This window comes from Amaranthus tricolor, chromosome 8, assembly GCF_026212465.1.
Source record: "Amaranthus tricolor cultivar Red isolate AtriRed21 chromosome 8, ASM2621246v1, whole genome shotgun sequence".
Taxonomy (NCBI): domain Eukaryota; kingdom Viridiplantae; phylum Streptophyta; class Magnoliopsida; order Caryophyllales; family Amaranthaceae; genus Amaranthus; species Amaranthus tricolor.
This window is the reverse complement of record NC_080054.1, coordinates 26,814,554-26,836,026: the sequence shown is the minus strand read 5'-3', so window position 1 is coordinate 26,836,026 and position 21,473 is coordinate 26,814,554. Positions and strand designations below refer to the sequence as shown.

The 21,473-nt window shown below is 33.5% G+C and overlaps 1 protein-coding gene across 1 annotated transcript; it reads left to right on the top strand.

Annotated features, from left to right (window-relative positions):
• The first annotated feature begins 3,639 nt into the window (after positions 1-3,639).
• On the top strand, positions 3,640-20,842 carry LOC130820130 (protein root UVB sensitive 6-like). Its single transcript, XM_057685384.1, has 13 exons — positions 3,640-4,100; positions 4,849-4,947; positions 5,521-5,634; positions 7,771-7,842; positions 7,932-8,042; positions 9,661-9,780; positions 15,542-15,643; positions 15,734-15,806; positions 15,938-16,021; positions 17,109-17,173; positions 17,289-17,390; positions 17,481-17,663; positions 20,194-20,842. Exons 1-13 carry the CDS (start codon positions 3,759-3,761, stop codon positions 20,251-20,253), a joined length of 1,527 nt encoding a protein of 508 aa, XP_057541367.1. The 5' UTR covers positions 3,640-3,758; the 3' UTR covers positions 20,254-20,842.
• Positions 20,843-21,473: the final 631 nt, after the last annotated feature.

Here is a 21,473-nt window from a genome sequence, read left to right as displayed (position 1 = left end):
ATATGGTAATGGGGAAGGCCCCAATGAATAATAATGAGTAGTCAAGTTGTAATCCAACTACAACTTTAAATCCTTGCAAGTAGATTTGGAAGAAATTCCTTCTTTAAATGTTAATGCTGGTGCTGAGAGGATTGAGAAGAACGTTCTAATTGAAAGATGCTTGACATATGATCAATCATCTTATTATAAGAATCTCATGTGGTTTAGCAATTGTGAGATGACTTTAATTGGATCAACTCAAATTATTAAAATAAACTGCTTCTTGTATAAGGTGAATTTAATTTTCAATTTTCATTATACGTCTCCTATAAACCTACTATTAAAAACCGCTTCTTGTACAAGGCGAACTCAATTTTTATTATTTTTTAAATGATTTTTTTACTGATGAACCTCTTATATGGACCTGTCACACAGTAACACGGTCTCATACAAGACGGGTTGTTAAAGTTTATTGTTTTGTTGTCTTCTATAAACCTACTTACATTAGATCAAATTAATATTGAGAATTGGATCTTATCTTGTTAAACCGAGTTGGATTGTCAATACTAGCATATAGTAGAGAAAATACCAAGTGCACACATTTCATAAGTTAAGGAGATACCACCGTAATACCAAATGACAATAGGAGGAAGAACTCCATTATTCATGACTTATAAAGTGTGCACAATTTTTTAATTTATCAATGTTAGACAAATCGCCTCAACACCCCTTTTACATACGAACCTCCGTTAAGTTTGCATGTGGGAGTAATTAGTTAGAGTATGAACGCGATTCTATTCGGACTTACCATTTAGTTTATTAATCAACTTTTGACTCATATACCATCTTAAATTGAGTCAGACTTATTGTCAATGTTGGGAAAATATGGCATGCAGTGATGCACACACTTCATAAGCAAAAGAGATATTATCCTAAAACCATATGACAATGGAAAGAAGAGCTTTAATGAATAATAAAGTGTGCACATCATCTTTAATTCATCGATTTCGGACATACCATTCCAACACATCTCAGTTGGAGCAAGTATTAGTTACTTTAGATAAGTTTTTGAGTTCGATTCTCCTCTATATCTCCTAGACCTGATCATGGGCGGCCCGGCCCGAAAAAGTGAGGCAGAAAATAAGTGGCCCGAATTTTTTTGGGGCGGATTTGGGATTGGTGTTTGGCCCGCCGGCCCGAAAAAGTGAGGGTTTGGGTACCAAAATATGTAACAATTGTATTTGTTTATTTCAATTATTTGTAATTTGTGTTTTAAATTATGTATAATATGTAACAATTGTATTTGTTTATTTCAATTATTTGTAATTTATGTTTTTAATTATGTATAAATAATAATATTTACAATCTAATATCTTTGTCCTTTCCATAACGATCTCAAACCTAATTTTCTAAACAAACAAATACACCAACAACATTACACATCGCTAGCAAGAGGAGAAGTAGGCAACATTATTACAAAAGACGATATAAAATATTCCAAATTACTTGAATAACAAAACCCATTTACTGTTCCATCAAAATTCAAAACTACCAAAAATTCCGTATATTGCTGATTTGACCCATAAATTAAAAGCTAAGTTGAAGAAAACTAAGTTGAAACAAACATACCTGAACATCAGATTTCTGAAAGTAGATGAACAGATAATAACCAATAGTCAGACCAATCGTAATCCCAATACCAAACCCGACAAACTCAAAAATCACACAAAAAAAAACGAAATATTGGACTCATCCAACCCATATTTTCTCTGACCCGCAATAACATAGGCCTGCACTGTGGCCCGACCCGAACCGTATCAATGGGCCTTTTTCAACCCGGCCCGACCCGGCAAAATATACTTTAATCTATAACTTGAAATTCAAACCTACAACATAAACTTGTAAATAAAAAACAAAAAGAAATTCTAAAAATTTGCCAAAAGGATAAATAATATGCAACCATGTTTGTGATTTGTTATGTAATTCCAACTCACATTGATGTCATCATAAAGTTAAGTTATTAGCGTATTATTTTCGGTATCGAATAATCTATCTTTACTTCTGAAATAGAAAGCTTTTACAATTTAGTGAATTTAAAGGATAAAAAAAAGTAAATATCACATTAGTACTATTTGAGGGCATGGATCGGAATGATACGCAATATTGTAATGGATTTTCAGACTTGTTATCTTACAAATTAATTAACTAAAAAGTAAAATAAAAACCAAAATTAATAAACCGATTGACAATATGGCTCGAATCGACATGCTAATTCAACATGCCAAAGGGACTTTTGTCTCACAAGGCATAGCAGCAATATGATCTATATGACATTACCCATGCTTTTTCTCGCAACGACTCAAACACAATCATATCCGCCTTTTTTAAATTTAATATTCTTATTTGCTTTAAAATGTAAAATATAAAACCTATAATATCATATATTTTCTCCGTTCTATAATACCCGTTATATTTTTTATTTTTGATAATTTTATATTACTTGCTACATTTCCGTTTTTAGTAATAAAACAATCATTTAAAGTTCTACCTACCCTTATTTTTATCCTACTCTATACTCTATACTCTATAATAAAATACTATACTATACTCTATAAAGTAACCTAACAACCTATTTTTCTTTTTCTTTTTTAATTAACAATAATAAAATACAATACTCTATAAAGTAAACAATCATCTACAGTGTAGGTCAATCACTCTTCTTAATTCCCGTGCTCATGCAAATGTAGCGACTAAAATGAAACTGAGGAAGTATGAGACTTTAAAAACCATCTTATCCCCACCTATATTGTCATCAATATAATGAACTATTAAATTTGTACCCATTATATAAAATAATAATCCTTTTGTTCTTAAGAGATTGTCACACTTTTTTTAGTTCGTCATTTTTACTTTACTATAATTTCGATTTATATTAATATTTTTATCACTTATTTAGGAAAATTTGTCTTGGATAATCACACCTATTGCCCATTTGCTATTGATTTTTTAAAATAATTCAACATTTGTATATTTTTTGCTGATAGCACATTTGCTATATTTTAACAGGTTACTTTAGGTATCCACCACTAATAGGAGTGGGTAGACTAACGAAAAAGCATAATAAGGAAGAATAAATGAGTGTAAAGAAGAATAAATGAGTATAACGAAAAATAGGTACTTATAGTAGCCGCTCAAAATGTAGCCAGGAGTACTGTCAGCAAAAAGATATAAATGTTATATTATTTAGAAATAATTAATAGTAGGAAATATTCATAGCAAATTGACATTAAATGAGATTATTTAAAATAATTTTTTTTTATTCTCATTTATACAATTCAATTCTTCATCAACATTATCCACATAATTTATTTGATCACACTTTTATATAATTTATGTACAATATACAATATACAATATACAATATACAATATACTCCTACAATATAACAATTTTTGGAGTACGGTGACTTGTCAAGTTGTAATCCAACACAACTTTAAATCCTTGCAAGTGCCAAACTACCAATTTCCCAACCAAGAGAATAAATATTGAAGATGAACATAAAATAAAGCGGGCCTAATCTCACGTGTCGCAGAAACTACTTAACAAATCAAGTGGGCCCATTCATTTACACACCCACAAAACACCGTCCATAAATAAACCCCATTTTCCTTTCTTTCTCTCTCTTAAAAATTCTCTGTTACACTTTCTGTCATTGTCTCTCACTTTCTCTCTCCTTCGACACAGACCACTTTCTCTCTCCTTCAACATCGACATTTTCAATGCCTCCGATGAAGCTTCGACGATCATCGTCCCCGGCGCAAACACTGACGACCTCTTCGCAAGATGCTCGTGTTTTGGTGAGAGAGACGATTCGAATCAGTGCTAATTTAGCTTCGGGTCCTCCGTCAATGCCGGTGATTCCTCCGACAATGCCGGAGAGTAAGAACTTGAGGTTAGGGCTTGTGGAAGATGAGTTTATTGATTCTAGTTTGCGATTGATTTGCTGTGAGGAGATTGATGGTCGGCGTTGGAAGTATATCGCTGAGAATGATTCTTTTGGTAATATTAAGAAAGGATCTATACGTTCTGTTTCTTTGCAGACTCCTCTCGCTCCCGTTGATGTATGTTCCTTTTTAATGGACTTTTATTTTGGGTGTTGTTCTGCACTTGCACTTTTAAATTTGAATTTTTAGTCAAATTTCATGATGTAAGTAACAGAGCTGTCGAGATGAAGTATGAATCGTTTAAATGGGTTTGTTTATTATTTTTGTTTTCTTTTTTGTGTTAGTATTTGAGTGAACTAAGGATTGAAAATTATTTGCTTACAACATGCAAGTTATGCTGATTAGATTTATTTAGCAATCTCCTCCAATTTGATTAAATACATGTTGAATATTCTATTGGAATGTCGCATGATGTATATAAAATTGTTATTTGAAAGTACATTTTTCAGTTTACTGTCATTTTGTAAGATGCTATCTTTTTCAGTTTGCTGCCTTTTGCTCTTGTCATGACTCATGACCTTCTAGGGATATGTATTTAATGTTTGTTCAACAATCAATGTAGGATAAAGTACATTTTTCTAACTCTTTTTATTTCAACTTACTACCTCCGTTTTCTTTTCCGTAACTACAATTCTCCCTTTCATGTGAGAGTTTTTTTTTTGTTAGGAAAATGTAGCTATAAGAGAAAAGGGAGGATATTATGTATTAGTTGGCCATGGCTTATGGAAATTGATTAGTCGAGCCTCTCCATTAACGGCGCTGAATAACTTCTATGTATTTCCATGTGTAGTTATGTATTTTTTGACTGCATTTGGTCTATTCATGTTTCTATCTGGGGAATTCATTTTATCTTTTTCTTTTGCAGGAATTAATGTCATTTATACGATCTTATGTTGTTCCAGAAGGCTTTCCTGATAGCGTCTCACCTTCATATGTACCATACATGACATTTAGGGCATTAAAGGTAAAATCACAAAGTTAGATAAAAAAAATTTTGGTCTTAATTGAACTTGGAGGTTTCTGTCGAGTGTTAAATTTTGCATTTCCAAGACTCACTTTAAATGTCACATTACATAACACCTCCATTTTGCTTGCCACAACATTTCCTTGATGGGATTCTCCATTGAAACTCCCTTGGTCCCATTTTACACAATTTAATTCCCGTCAATAGTCGCATCAGCTACATTTTAGCTCTACGTTTGAAGTTCAACCAGGTAATAGCTACCATTCTTTACTCTTTGTTTAGAAAGGTTGGGAGGAGACACCTTGTTGTTCACATGTTATCCATTAGTCCCACACTTTATATAAGAGAAAGTATTTAATTGAGTCCACCTACAATTCCTATTCCAAGAATAATACAAGCTCCATTGGGAATGCTTCAAGACTGGCAGTTATAACTTATTCATCATTTGAGAGTCTTCGGTGAATTTTGCTTATTCTTTCACCAGTGCTTATGTATAGTTCTGTTTAACTGCAAAAATTTGAATAGATACTGGAAAAACTTATATGTTGCTTGCCTTTCTTATATTCCTTGTAGCACTTCTTTGGTGGAGCTATAGGTGTCTTCACAACACAAACACTATTGACTTCCGTGGGAGTATCTAGAAACAGAGCCGCCCCTGGTGCTGTAGCTATGAATTGGATCCTTAAGGTAGAACCAACCTAACAAAATGAATTTGAAGTTTGTTACTTTCTTTAAATTCAGTTTTCTTGTGCTTCTACGGTTCTACCTTTATGGTTTTGTAAAAGCTTTATTTTTTTCTCTATCATGCTAATTTAATATTTTAATCTTGCTGAGTTTGTGAATCTATAGTTTTGACTTGGTTGCAATTTTTTTACGAGGAAATAAAACTAACAGACTCTTAACCAATTTTGTTAAGGTATATTGGCCTCCATTCACCAATTAAAGGAAAGAGAAGGAAGAAAATCAAGCGATAATCCTAGAAAATTGAAAATTCTATCTTAAAAACAAAGCTTTAAAGAAAAGAAATTATTTTCTATTCATAATGTAACTCGTACCTAATTGTTCCCGGGTCAATCTAGGTTGTGTTCATTGACTCCATTCTCATCTGCTGTACAAAATACTGTTTTAGGTAGCAATGTTCACAACATCCCTGCTTAGATGCTTTATGCCAAAACGACAGTCCGTATGCTTTGTCTTAATGAGATTGACCGTATCTCTATTTCTGTCCAATAATATGATTTCTGTAGCGAACAACATGGACCATAGTACTTTTCTCTATACAGGGTCTTGTTATCTCATATAGGATCAAACTGGTGGGCTCTACGCCAATTGCCTAATCTACGGTTTTGATCTCAATTTTACATGCTAATGTCGAAGATGTGATTGTATGAGATCTCTGAATTACTTTGATTGATATACTTTGATTTTTGTAGCATATCTAAAATGTTTGCTACCTAGTTCTACACTTGTATTAGTAAGTTGTATAATGATTATGAAAAGTCTCTATTTCAAAAATCAACAAAAAAACCCAAAACTTTTGTAAACAAAATAGGATACCTAAAAGAATTGAATAAACTAAAATAACTGGTTGTCCTAATCTACTTAAAATTAATTCAAAAGATGTAGAAACCTACCAGAAAATCATCATTCAATAATTCGACTTCAAATTCAATTAGGATAATTCTGATGTAGCTGTACTAATAGTGTTATTAGTAATTTTGCGAGGAACTGAGTGCCAATCATCCTTTTGCTTGCCTGGTCTTCAAGTAACTTCATACCTAAGTGTAATAGATCAAACAGGAGAACTCATTGAGAACTTGTATGATCTATAAACCTCTCACTAGTTGCCCACACAACCAATATGGAAAAGTCCCATATCTTCTCGTGGACTCAAAATCCATATCATTCAACCCTCTATCATGACTATTTAACCTCGACCACCACTTTGCCGGCTACCACTTTAAGTTTTCTTTGAGACTAATGTTCTTGATCAAACGGGAGAATTCGAGCCCAAAGACTAGTCAATTAGGTGAGAGTCAATTTCATCTATAAACCAAAACTCTTATTAGTTGTTCACACAACTGATATGGTATACGTCCCATAAGTTTTAGGCTTTTAGCTGACTCAAATCCATTCCACTATGCTAAGGTATTCTGAAATTTTACTTCATTTCCTTCCATACCTAACCACCCCAAAGTTTTTCATTAAGTGAAGCCTAATATTGACTAAAGATTTATTATAATACGGGTCACATTTGTTTAGTGAAGATGCTAAGATTTGAGAATTGAAAAAGATCTTAACTGAACTTAATTTATCAATAACCTAAAGAATTTTTCAGCATCATAGCACAAGCACAAACTTGTCTTATGTTATGAAAAGATGCATTGTCAAACTCTTCACATTTGTCCTAGTGGCTAGAATATATTGTTTGCAACATTCGAATTTACTAAAAAATAATTGGAACCTTTGAATATAATTTAAGAACGCGGAGAGGGAAGCTTTTGTGAAATGTGAGGTTAGACAATGATTGGTCATCTGAGCAGCATTATTATTGTTAATCTCACTGGAGTATTGTGTATAATTGAAAATATAAGGTTTTCTTTTATTTAAATTAGTTATTTCTTTGAAGTATGCCTGCTTCTTTATTATTATTATTATTATTATGATTACTATTACTATTATTATTATTATTATTATTATTATTATTATTATTATTATTATTATTATTATCATTTTGTGTAGCCTTCTAAATATGGGCCATGTACTCTTGGAGTTTTTCTTTCAGAATTGTGGAAATCTTGTTGATTTAAGTATTGTATGTAGGATGGTGCTGGCCGGGTTGGAAAAATGCTCTTTTCTCGACAAGGAAAAAAGTTTGACTATGATTTGAAACAAGTAGGTATCTCTCCTTCTTTATAAGTGTTAATGTATAGAAATTTGACTTTGATATTCATTGCACTCTTGTTATCTATTTTTCCTTTTAGCTTAGATTTGCTGGTGATTTATTGATGGAACTGGGTGCTGGGGTTGAACTGGCGACTGCAGCTATGCCAAACTTGTTTCTTCCATTGGCTTGTGCTGCCAATGTTGTTAAGGTTAGATTTCTACTCAGCACATCACTAGGAATTACATTTATCTTGCTTATTGGCTTGTTCTCTTGGTATGGTTGGTATTTCCAACCATGGTTTTTGTGCTTTGAATGCTTCATGTGTTCAAATTTGGCGTTGTTGTTAACACACATACTTGAATTATTTATCAATTGAACTCCTAATTGTATTACGTTATTGAGTTTTAAAGAGTATTATAGAGCTTCCAAAAGGCATGATAAAGAAGATATATGCAAACCGCTTATTATATGAAGGAAAAATTTGTGAGAATTTCCTTCTATAGTATTTGATGACCGAGAAAAACCACCTTTTTAAAAATTTTGGTGGAGAAGTATCAGATTTAAAAATTTGGTGCCTTGTACAATTTATTCAATTGGGACCTATTTAAAGCTCAAAAGGGTAATTTAAAAAAAATTACTTTTGTAAATCGTTTTAAGGTGGAATTTTTTAAATCAATGACATACATTGTCAAATGTCAAAGTCAAACTACATGATAATAATTACATACGTAAGGTTATATGAATTTGAATAAGGGAGTGAAGATAGTTAAAATTTGGGAAGAAATGTGATTCTTTCGTGGAAGGATATATTTTTACAAGCATTATCTTGTCAGAAGACTGCTTTAAAAGAAGTACCTTTATCCTTACCCACCACGTGATGCGTTAAGACTCCCCAAAGATGCGTAATTGGTCACATGTTACAACAATAAGTACCTAGATAAAACTTAGAGACCTTTCACTTAAAAAAAAAACTTAGAGACCTTCATTCCGTAGGCCCTTATGTGCTCAGTCCTTGAACCATCTCTGTGTAAATATAAATTTGTATTACGTGTGATGTATAAATGGAAGAAAATTTGAACTATTGTGTGCGTGAGGCGTGAGTGTGTTTAATTGATATTCGTAAAAGGAATAGCAACTTTGAATCCTTGTTTATGTTAAATTGTGAATCTTTTAGAAACCTTATCAACTCATGTATTATACTAAATTTTACCTTAATTTGCAAAACTGAATTCCCAAATATATAACCAATAAATTGTTAATATAAATACCTATATGGCTATGTTGGATTTATATCAACATGTATGCTTTTAGTAGTCACTAGTCACTATTCTGCTACTGGCTTTGGTAGGTATTCATTGATTCTTTTTACACTCTTGTGAGGCAAATCAATTAAGTATCCACGTCATACTGATTAAATATTAAGAGCTTATTATTTGTCTGAAGTTCTTCCAGGGAAATCTGTAAAAGGTTACAGCGACATTGTATTTATCCAACACGCAAGTTGTTTTCAGTCTATCCTCATAGTTATCAACCATGCAAGATGCATTTTGTAGATTAACATTGCTAGATTGTTTACTTTGCACTTTAGACCTATTGGCTTTTGGTGCTCCTGGAAGGTTGGGGATGATACCTGTGCCTTCTCTGTCTTATCTGTGCAAAGTGTGTTATGTGGACCACTCTTTGTTTATCTTTGTTAATATTTTCAGTATCCTCTTCTTTGTGGTCATAATGTTGGTAGTTTTTGGGCCTAAATATGTTTGGGTATGAAATTGTGATTGTTGTTGATGGTGTGCCTAACTTGCTTCATCTGCTTGGCTGCCTGATAGAATGTTAGTGCTGTTACGTCAACATCTACTCGTACTCCAATTTACAAAGCATTTGCAAAGGGGGAAAATATCGGAGATGTCACTGCCAAAGGTGAATGTGTTGGCAATGTTGCTGATCTGGTATGCTTTGTGCTATTGTTCATTTTTTTGATGATTCTGGTTCTTAAGTAAACAGTTTTATGATTATGCGTATGCAATTGTTTGACTTCTATTAATTTTTGCTTTAAACAATACAATAATTTTACCTTACAGCTCAGGATGTGTATATATGTAAATACTTTACACTTTAGTTACTCTTTAGAGAGACCATCTCTAGTGAGACGGCCAGTCCATACTTTCACAATTTGTATTAGTTGGTTTATTAAAACCATGCATGGGGCGCATCTCACATTGAGACCGCGTCATACAACAATTTTTGTATACAATATACACTTATATATCATGCATTAAATGTACCTCAGTCCTCATATAATTGGGCTCTTATCGAAAGATTGGGTACAAGTAAAAGGATCAGAAATTTTTTATCAATGATCATGTCAAGAAATCTTTATTAATTTCACACTATTATTTGCCCTTGGGACCATTATGGCTACTAGAGCCTGAAAGAGGATGAAATTGCATCAGGGAAACAACTAACATGTTATAAGGCTGTCAAATCACACAAGCTCATGCAGCCCACGATGCTTAAGGGCCTAAATAAGGCGACATATAGTGGTCGGTATTATATTACGGGAAGAAATAAATAATATATCATTGGATTTTATTGGAGTATAATATATATAGTTGTCACCAGGGAACCTCAATGCCATTGACCATCCTTACTAGAAATTCAACTACTCCCACTACTGCCTCAACACTACTGTTTTCTACACCTCTTATTCACCCTACACTTGTTGAATGTCATGTCGACCACCAACCACACATACTTGAATGTCATTCGGCCTCATTACCGCCACAATCACCCTTCTATGGCCCGATAAAGATGAGAACTGTGCTAAAGTGTATAGCATACAAATATCAATTGGCTTTAGATGGTTGAAAACTTGAACCTTAAATCCCAAGATGAAAGTTTTGAATCTTGAGGTTGTATGATTGAATCCTACTAAGTCAAATTAAATCTCTGTAACGAGAGAAGGCAGTGATTTGACTAATGGCATTTTGTAGCTAACATACACTAGCTGTGGCAAGACCATACACTTTTAGTTGTAGTCGTGAGAGAGGCTTAGTAACCCAAAAGTCTGGAATAGATGAACAGAAGTAGTAGCTTGGTCGATGGATTTGTGGCAGGAAGGCGTTGTCATGTTGTGGTTTTGAGCAAGGCACTAAATGGGGAGGAGCCATTTTTTATTCTAATATTTGAGAAACCAAATCAGTATAACCTAATTCGCTGTATAAATTTGTTAGTTACTCAAAATGGCATGTTCAATTAATAGGGGTTTGTTAGTACATTAGGTAACGCTGAAGGCTGAACCAAACAAACTATTAGAAAATTGGTGTTCTTTTCCTCACGCCAACCAAAGAGAGTAAAAGGAAATTGTAGATGTTTTTTTTATGTTATAAATACATTAAATGCACATTTCAAGTTTGCAGTTATGGTTCATATCCTATAAATAGATGAATGCACATTCCAAGCTCACATTTTTTTTCTTTTTTTCTTTTTCTTTTTAAATTATATATTACTCCCTCCTATTCAGGTGAGATGTCCCATTTGACTTTTCACGGATTTTAAGAAAAGTCAAAATGGGACCCTAAGAGAGGAGAGAGAGTAGTATTATGGGTTTTTAATTGTAAAGATTAAGGAATTAATGATTCCCACCAAATTAAAAGCTGATTTTTTTTGGCACCAAAAGTTTGAAATTTTTTTGCGCCACAATTACATCGATAATTTAATTAAGTCCTAAATTACATAATTAAGTCCTAAATTACATAATTAAGTCCTAAATTGCGCCACAATTACGTTTACAATAATTTTTGGAAATTACATAAGTTTGTCAAGAGTACTAAAAATTAAAAACATCAATTACGGTATCTCCGAGAGCCTTCTCAATTCTTCAACAGCTTCGGTGTAGTTGCAGTCGTTACTGATCATGTGAGTGCGAATTTTTTTGCGATCATTGACTTCAGATTTTCCAAATTACCCAAAAAATGCATTAATAATTTCTTAAATAGCCTCCAATTTATAAACAACCAATTTTTCAAAATGGAAAATATCATCACAGTACCCACATTATTTTGAAACTCAAAATGAAAATGTCCAAAAAGAAGGAATTGAATACATATTCAGAAACTGCCGCCAACAATTGAAGAAAATTCCCAAAGCACACAGCCAAAATTTCAGAAAACAGAAGCAGATGGCGCCAAAAATGAAATGTGCAACAAGAAGAAAAAATCAATCATAACATTACAAAACAGAAAGCATAAATAGACAATGACAAAGCTCATTTATTACACAATCAACTAAAACAATGGCTCCTACAAAACAATTAACTACACAACAAAGAGAAAGCATAATGCAGAAGCTACTGTCTGCATTAAATAAGAAGGGCAAACCAGCGCTAGGCACAATCAACGCACTTGCGATTGAGTTTGAGGTTTGTAGGAAAACAATTACACGATTGTGGAATGATGTCAAGAAGCAGATGACAACCAATACCACAATCATTAACCTCAACAGCAAGAGATGGGGGAAAGAAGCAGCAAACAAAATAATGTTTGATGAAGAAAAATTTAAGGCAATCAAATATGAACTGAAGGGTACACAGCATTCAGTAGCAAAGCAAATGGAAGTGTCACAATCAACGGTGTGTAGGTGGAAGAGGAACAAAGTAATAAGAAGGCACACAAACGCAATCAAACCAGCTTTGAATGAAAACAACAAGTTACACAGGTTAAGCTTTGCATTATCTAAATGTGAATACAATGAACAAAATGATCAATTCAAGTTTAAGCCATTTACTAACGTTGTTCACATAGATGAAAAACATTTCTATCTAACCCGAGAGACACAAAGTTATTATCTAGCTCCGGGTGAAGTAGAACCACATAGAGAATGTCAATCAAAAAGGTTCATACCAAAAATAATGTTTATGTGTGCTGTAACAAAGCCTATATTTACAACTGAAGGTGATGTTTTTTTTGATGGAAAGATAGGCATTTGGCCATTTATTACACAGGAGCCAGCAAAAAGAAGCTCAAAGAACAGGAAAAGGGGGGAGATGGAAACTAAGCCAATACAGTCAATCACAAAAGAGCACATTAGAGAAATGCTTATCACTAATGTGCTGCCAACAATTAGGGCAAAATGGCCTGCTGAATTATCCAAGCGTATTTACATTCAACAAGACAATGCTAAACCTCATATAGCACACAATGACAGAGGGTTTTTAGAAGAGGCAATGAAAGATGGATTTAATATACAATTAGTGCAACAACCTCCAAATTCCCCTGACATGAATGTGCTAGATTTAGGTTTTTTTAGATCAATTCAAGCTTTGCAATATCAAAATCAGCTTACAATGTTAAAGAGTTGCTTAAGGCTGTGAATAATGCATTTCAAAATCTGAGTCCACAATGTTTAAGGTTTGTTTTCATAACTTTACAAGCTTGTATGATAGAGGTCATGAAAAAACAGGGGGGGTTTGACTATCACATTCCTCACATGAACAAAACAAAGGCAGCTAGGGAAGGGACTTTACCAGATTACCTCACTATTGACAAACAATTGGTTGTGGATTCACTTCAATATTTATTCACAAAGCTAAGTAATGAAAAAATGAATCAGCTTGTGGAAGTCATTGGGTATGCAGGGGGATATGAAGAAGGGGATTTGAATGTAGAAATGTCAGAAGTAACCAACAACCAAAGTCATCAAATTTCAACAGTTGCAACAGCAACCTTCGTTTAAGCAAAAGAACAGCAACCAACAACAATTTTTGGGACACAGAAGAAAGCAACAACAGCACAGAAGCAACAACAGCACTGAAGCACAGAATCAAACACAAGCATAACCAGCACAGCTTCATTAATCAAATGTAAATTCCTTTTCAATTTGGACATATTTTTGGGATCTTTAACATGGGATGTTTCAGAAGCAAACAACAAACATTGTATGTTGTTTTCAATGAAACATTTTTATTCAAATATACATTAATGAAAAAAATTGGTTGTTTTAGAACTCTCAGGTAAATTTCTTTTTTTTTTTGAAATCATTGAGTATAAAATCGAACATCTTTGTGCAGTAAACGTTGGAAAACAATCCAAACCCCCTTTGTTCGATTTTTTGGTGGCTAAAACTGCTCTCACTTTGAGATCACAGAGCAATGAAATTAAATGCATAAAAAAACGTTTAACTTAAAAATCATCATCAGTCAAAATGAACATGCACCAACACAAACAGAAACTCACTTGAGAAAGGACCAAGCTTATCAAGCCAATCTTCTTCTTCACAATCAGTATTCGAAAAAACAGCATCAATGGAAGAATATTCACGATCAGGATACATATCAGGCTCAGGTGTGTAAATGGGTTCACCTTCAGAGTCAAGTTCTCTTCCCCACTTAGGATCAGTCTCAACAGAAGTTGAGTCATCATTGTAATCATAAGACTCTTCCTCAAACGATTTCAGTCCAGATCTAGGGTTTCCATCATCGAACCCCTTAAAGTCTATCTTAGAAGGCGATTTGTAAGGAGATTTGGGGATTCTCAGAAGTAAAGAAGTACGAGACTTAGGGTTTTTCATGGATGAGTCGATTTTCGAGTTAGGATTCTTCAGGGGGATTTTAATGGCGAACTGGAGTTTGCCATGTTTTAGGGTTTTCAGAGAAGAACAAGAAACACGATAAGGAAGAAGGTGAAGCTTTCAATGGAAGATTAAGAGAAACGGCAGAATATCAAATGGGGAATGGGTAGGGTTTTCAGAGAAGAACAAGAAGAACGATAAGGAAGAAGGTGAAGGTTTCAATGGAGGATTAAGAAAAACGGCAGAATATCAAATGGGGAATGGGTAGGGACGTAGGGTTTTAGGATTATAAAGGGAGGGAGTGTAAATGGGTGGGATTAATTAAGATTTTATTATGTTGATTAATCATAAGGGAGGGAAAATTAGTAAGGGTAATAAAGGGTATAATTGAAAATAGGATAAAGTACTAAGGGTATAATAGTCAAAAATCCATGCCAAAAATAGAAATGGGACATTTAAGCTGACTTGACCATAAAAGGAAATGGGACAGTTCAGCTGAATAGGAGGGAGTATTATTTGTTATTATTTATAAATTGTTTATTTTCCTTTTGTTACTTTGTGGGTAGCATACTTTTCTTCATTTTATTTCTGCTTTCATGTTGAGAGATCAAAGGATTTCACTACAATTTTATGCGACTTGTTGCTAACTCTTCTTTTTCTTTTTCCCCCCTTACCAACTTACTCTTTACCCTTACCAAATATCTATTACCTTTATACTTACTAATTTTCCAACTTCCTATTAAATCATAATTTTAACGATACTTAAATTTCTGCTATCCCTTCTTATTTCATGGAAATACGGTAGAATTTATAAATTAATGAATACTAGTATTTATTAATTGCATAACTCTTTTGTTCCCAGTTCACCATAGGTAGCATTCCACTTTCTGATCTCTTTTCATCTTTCATGCACTGCTCTTACTCAGTTTTTTTTTGACGATTGTTTTAGCTTTACTTTGTGTAAAACTTTGAAGTTGCCACTTAAAAAAGTTATTATCTAACATGAAGGTTGTGTTTGCAGTTGCATCCAGTAATGTATTTCCGTTCTGAATTGTGTGTGTTTCCTTTAAAAAGTATTATTCTTTGTTTTGCTATTACTTGAATCAACTCATCTGTAGCTGATGCCTTCCATTTGTTGTGAAGTTGGGAACTGGACTAAGCATCATGCTTTCGAAAAAGAATCCATCCTTGTTTACAACATTTGCCTTCCTTTCTTGTGGTTATGTTATGAGCTCTTATTTAGAGGTTTGTTTATTTTTCTTGCTCAACATTGTACCATAAATTCATTATTGAGAATTACAATCTTGCTGATACTTGCTGCAAAATGTCTGACAGGTGAAGTCTGTTGTACTGCATACACTAAACAGGGCTCGATTTTCTGTGGCAGTGGACTCTTTTCTGGAAACTGGTATGACTTGGTATCTTTTTGGGAGCATACAATCAAATTGAGTACCTCTTGCTGGTATTTCAGTAATTGGTGATTTATGTTTCTTAGCATTTTGGTCAATGATATAGTATTTAATGGATTAATCCTTGCAGGGCGAGTTCCTTCTCTAAAAGAAGGAAATTCAAAAGAAAGCATATTTGCTTTTCCTTGGGTACAAGATAGCTCTATTCAACTTGGTATGTTTATTCTTTATTCAATTTTTTATGAACTATTTAAGTTTCACGGTGCATGTTGTTTGCTGTTGACATCGTGTTCAAAACTATGCTAGATATGTGAAGGCAAACATTAGAATCAAAAGGGTTTGAACTAATTTTGAGTAAAACAAAGTTTGCCATGTGGCATGTCTTTTTTGCATGGATGATCAGGTAGTGTAAAGTTAAGTACGAAAGAGATCCTTCCTAGTGTATGTTTCAAGTTCCTTGGATCAATTGTTTACAATAAAGGAGATATTGATCAAGATGTAAAGTATAGTGGGGTTACTTAAATGGAGAGGTGGGATTGAAGGTGTGCTGCTATGATTAAAGAAAAAGTTTTAGTGGGGAATGCCATTAGCCCAACACTACTTTATGGTTCAAAGTAATGGGCTTTTAAAATAGATCATTTCATATAATGGTAATGGTAGATGGGAAGCACATAATGAGATGGTCAGGAGCACATACCCTCAATGATTAATATTAAATGAAGATATAATAAAAGGTCTTGGAGTAAGACGAAATGTGAGCTTAGCTTGGTCATGTGCAAAGAAAATAATAGTTTGTAAATTGGAAAAGGCTGGAACATTGAGGCTGTGCCAATATATGATTTCGGTCGCGATTGCAATAATGATGCACTAACAGGGATAATGCGCATGTCGTAGCGCCAAACATCGACCACAACCATAAGACATCTATTGAATTAGCCTTAAATGTAGTTTTTTACATTAAAAACCTTTATGATTGGTTGATACGATATGATGTCGTCTTGGTTTCGCACCATGCTTTGAGAAGATTAACAAAGAAAGAGTTAGGGTGAAGATGACATGGGTACATGGAGTATTGGAATTTGGAGGAGCATATGATGAATAATTTTTCTTATTGATTTTCTGAACAGTGGATTAGTATTAGATGGGGGCAAATCAAATATTTTTGTATTACAAATGATCTCTCGCTTTAATTTGTTTTGGTTCATAATATAGCCGATCCCATAGGTTGAGATTAAGAGTTTAAAATTGTTGTCTGTTATCATCTGCTTCTTAGTGGTAACTTGCATTGTTGAATTTGACAGGTTGTAGATTCAAAGATGCTTTTCAGGACCCAGGTCTATATGTTGCTTTAGAACCCCTTTTTGAGGTTTGTGTTGCTAGAAATTGGTTACTGCAAATTTGGGTCACAGCATGCTTCAGAATGCATTAGTTTTTGCAATTTCCTTTTGATTTGTCTCTGACTCCATTGCTTTTGTACACAGAGAGAGAGATACATTGTGACATACAATCCGTTGAAGAACAAAGTGTGTGCATTGCTTAAAGATCAGGCAAAGTCTGAAGACATCTTAAAAGCGGCATTTCATGCAAGTGACTTTAAGAGTTATTTATTTATTTGAATTTTTTCTACTTTTCAGGTGCAATTAAACTGATTTTCTGGAAGTTCACTTTTGCAGAGTCATGTACTTCTTCATTCTATTCAGTCTTCAGTCAAAAATCAGATCTCTTCTGGAAAGCATTATGAACATGATAGCTTAAATTCTATAGCCATGCCTGCAAATATTGAGAGTCTTGTGGCTGATACATGCAATATGGTTTCATCTACATATGGGCTGTTCAAATATAAGGCTGCTGAACAGGTAACTTGAAGGCAACATGTTTATTATACTTCAATAATTATCATCATGGAATCTTTGCTGTACATGGTTTGGGTTAGAGGTATCTCATTCTATGGCATTAAAATTTTCTTAATCAGGTCTTTTTCGTTTACTTATACTTGTTTTGGTGGGTTGTTAAAAAATACAATTGAATATCATTGGTAAAGCCGTAAAGATTAGGAGGGGCCTGGATTTTGGTTACTTGGCTCCTATATCCGGGGTGATAGACTTATAGCTTTAAAAAATGTGTTTTCTCAGTACATATTTTTGAGAAAAAAGGTTACAGTATCCAGGAATAGAAGATATAGACTAGTACAAGACTTCCACTACTATTTTTTTCTTGGTGAACTGTACATGTGGAAAGGCCAAAGAATTTATTTTGCATTATGGTCTTGTTACTGGCTTTGTATTCTGTATGCAAGGCTTTTCAAGTGCAGAAACTTTTCAGGAGTAATCAATTTAACTTTGGGTGATATCAACTTTAAGTGCTATACTAAATGTGTTTAATTGCAAATTTTCAACAATGGTACTTTCCAACTTTATTTTGATGTGATATAGTTTTCAGTGTGTGGGGTACAGAATATTGGTCACATACATGCAATTACGTTGAAAATGGCTATATCTAGGAAGAGCAACCTTAGTATTAAGAGAGAAGATTGATCACCTAATTCACTCAAGAGTAAGACCATGTAGTTGTGTCAAATTGAATACTCTGTACTTTCTGATTCTATTAAACAAAATTTCAGATTTGGGGGATCACCGCTTTTGTAAGGAAACAATTCCAAGTCTGAAAGACTTGAACATGCTTTTTATGCTTGTATTACGTTTGTTCAAGGTTTTGGAAAATTCCTTCGCCTTATTTTTTCAATTGATGATTTTAGTTTGTGTACACTAAAATTTTCTTGTCCTCCCAATTGCTACGATGTTCATGCACTGCTTAGCAAAGAGGTGCAAAAGTTAATTTATTATATAATCTCTTCATTAGTCCAACTTCTGGCTAGATCTTCAAACTCAACCTTGCTGGAGAAGGCTTTGTTGCATTGAAATCTCTAGGTTTATCACATGTGATTCTGTCATACTATGCTTCTCATTTCAAGAGACTGTTCTATTAGACACAGAGAAAAATAATCACTCGGTAGAAAGTCATACCTTTTGGGGTTTAAGGTTCAGACATTGTTGTTGTTGTTGTTGTTGTAATAGAATGTCATCCCTTAATTGATGATCTGAAATTTCAAATAATGAGGCTTATCAGCCTTCTAAAGGCTGCTTTATGAACTCTTAGTTTCCTTAAATTTGGCGTGTCAGCAAATCTTGTAGCCAAGGGAGGAACCTGATAGTGCAAAAAAAAAAGGCTGCATCACTTGCGATCGTATCGTAACGGTTTTGAGTTTAGCGCAACCAAAATGTAGGCCGCATTCCGTATCCGGACCATGACCGCAACCGTGACCGAAACCATATTTTTGCACTATGCCTCCTATTTATGAGATAAAATAAAAACCTGATGCTTCTAAGGATTTTATGTTGATGGCTTTCTATAAATTGCTATTTAATCTCACGTATTCGTTAAAGTGAACAGATTTATATTACCTGACTTTTATGGCATGATTTACGTCTGCTGCTAAATGAATTATATGCATCCGCAAAAATGCAATTGATTGAGTCTTGAATAAATCAGCCACATGTGGATATGACACTTAAAAACCCGATTCTTGTATTTTGAACACTCTAGAAATGTACTTGTGAAATTAATTTGCTTTCTTATGCTTCTTCCTTCCTTCGTTCATTCTTCATAGAGCCAAAGATGTATATTTATTTGCTTTTGAATTATAGTGGACTATATTAAAATGGCTCATAAAATGATGAGCACTTATTTATATGAAATTGTCGATGATGTTTGGTATTAAAGGGTGGTTGGAAAAATCTCTTTGTTATTAAGAGGTAGGGTTGTTTTTATTTGGCCATCCGATTCCTGTGTAGGTGGGAGCAAAATTAAGAGTCGTTTTAACGACATTGGGGTATTAAAATGCTGTAATGGAATGTTGGATACTTCATCCTTCTATCTTTAGTTGATACATAAGGATTTTGATTCATTTTTGGCTCTTTAAGGTTGGGATGAGGTTTTATGTTGTAAATACATAAATTATTGGTTATTAGATTGAATGGATGATATTGTTAATGCTTCAAAGTAAAATTGAATGGAATCAACTATTTTGTTGACTAGCAAAAACTTGTCATGAAAAGCAATGTGGAAACTAAATTGTTACAACCCAAAAAGGAATATGTTGCTACCAAATTGGATAGAGTATCACCATCTACTGAAAACTAGTCTCCTTGATGTCCTTAAGATGATGTTAGTGAACTTGTATGCAAATTCTAATGTGTCTCATCCCTTTTTATCATCCCAAAGAATTTGTTAATGGGTTTAAATGGTTTAAAAAAGTGCTAATAAGTGATTCTTGTGACCCTATATCTATTGCATTGAACGTTGACTGTTAAACATTATCTGCTGCAGGGATGGGTGATGTCAGAATCACTTCTTAATCCTGGGCGAGCTCGGTTGTGTCAAGATTAAGGTTGGACCTTATATCTTTTATCGATGTAAACAAGTTAGATCTTGGCGTTGTAAGAATTTCGAGTCAAGATACATGGGCATCTGCATGACACGACTACTCACATGACCCTGATTCAGTGATAATCTTTATCTTGCTGTTAACATCAAGATATGAGTGGCAGCCTTTATAATGGTTATAGTAATTGTGGATACAATTGGTCGTTTTGATCCACCGGAAGATTTCAGACTTCCACAATCCAGTATTGTTAAGAAAGATTATGTAGAAGGCGGGCGGCCTGTCTTCCTATTCGATATATAGCTTGTGCTGTTGCTGCAAGTAAGAAGTTCTCTTACCAAATAAATGGGAAGGAAATTTTAGTTTCTTCTTGTCTGTCATTGTATTTCTGTTTTGTGGTATTTTTTTTATTATGTTTGAGGAGGCAATATTTTATTAGATTAGGAGGTTTTGGCTATGTGTTAGATACATCCTTTTCTCCAGGAAAATGGCTTGCAATTTTATTCCATTTCCTCTATACATCATTGTAAAATAGCAAGAGTGCCTGTAAGGCTGTAACTACTATACTATTAATATAAAGAAAGCTTGTTTCAATGAGATCTAATAATGTTTAACTACAAACTTTTGTGAAGTAATTTGCAAATTTATTATTTTTATTATTTTAATCTTTAATTAATCAACTTGCTAATCATGTGTAGTGTACTATTAATTAATACAATCATGAATCACATTTAGTTGTTAGATTAAATGTGAGTAGTAGTTCGATATTTGTGCAATGTACGACTTTATTTATTTATTTTTTCTATCCATGTAAAATTTAGTTCATATAGTTGTATTTCCTTCTCTCTTGTTGCTCTTCATCTATCCTAATTCCCATAGTTTGATTGCGATCCCATTATCATGTTGGTGATGGAATGGTTTATTTCACCTTGAATCATTTCTTGATTTAATTGTGCTCTTAAGGTAAATGTCCCACAATTTGTGCTCTTACTATTAACCAACAATTTCGAAATTTACAAAAATTATTCCCTTTGAAATTAGAGCTAAAATAAACATTAACTATATTTCTTTTCATATTCAAATACATAAGTCTCAATTTCAATTATCATCCTCTCTCCATTAATTTTTTGTGAGACATTTCCGTTTCCAAATCCCAATTCTCATCCTTTCTTGATTTTTATTGTCTAGTTAAATAAATGAAAAAATAAATAAAATTTAATGATCA

Coding starts and splice junctions, on each gene's coding strand:
- LOC130820130 (XM_057685384.1), top strand. CDS start 3,759: ATGCCTCCGATGAAGCTTCGACGATCATCGTCCCCGGCGCAAACACTG. Junction 16,022..17,108: donor AGATAGCTCTATTCAACTTG/GTATGTTTATTC, acceptor TGAATTTGACAG/GTTGTAGATTCAAAGATGCT. Junction 17,391..17,480: donor TCTTAAAAGCGGCATTTCAT/GCAAGTGACTTT, acceptor TCACTTTTGCAG/AGTCATGTACTTCTTCATTC.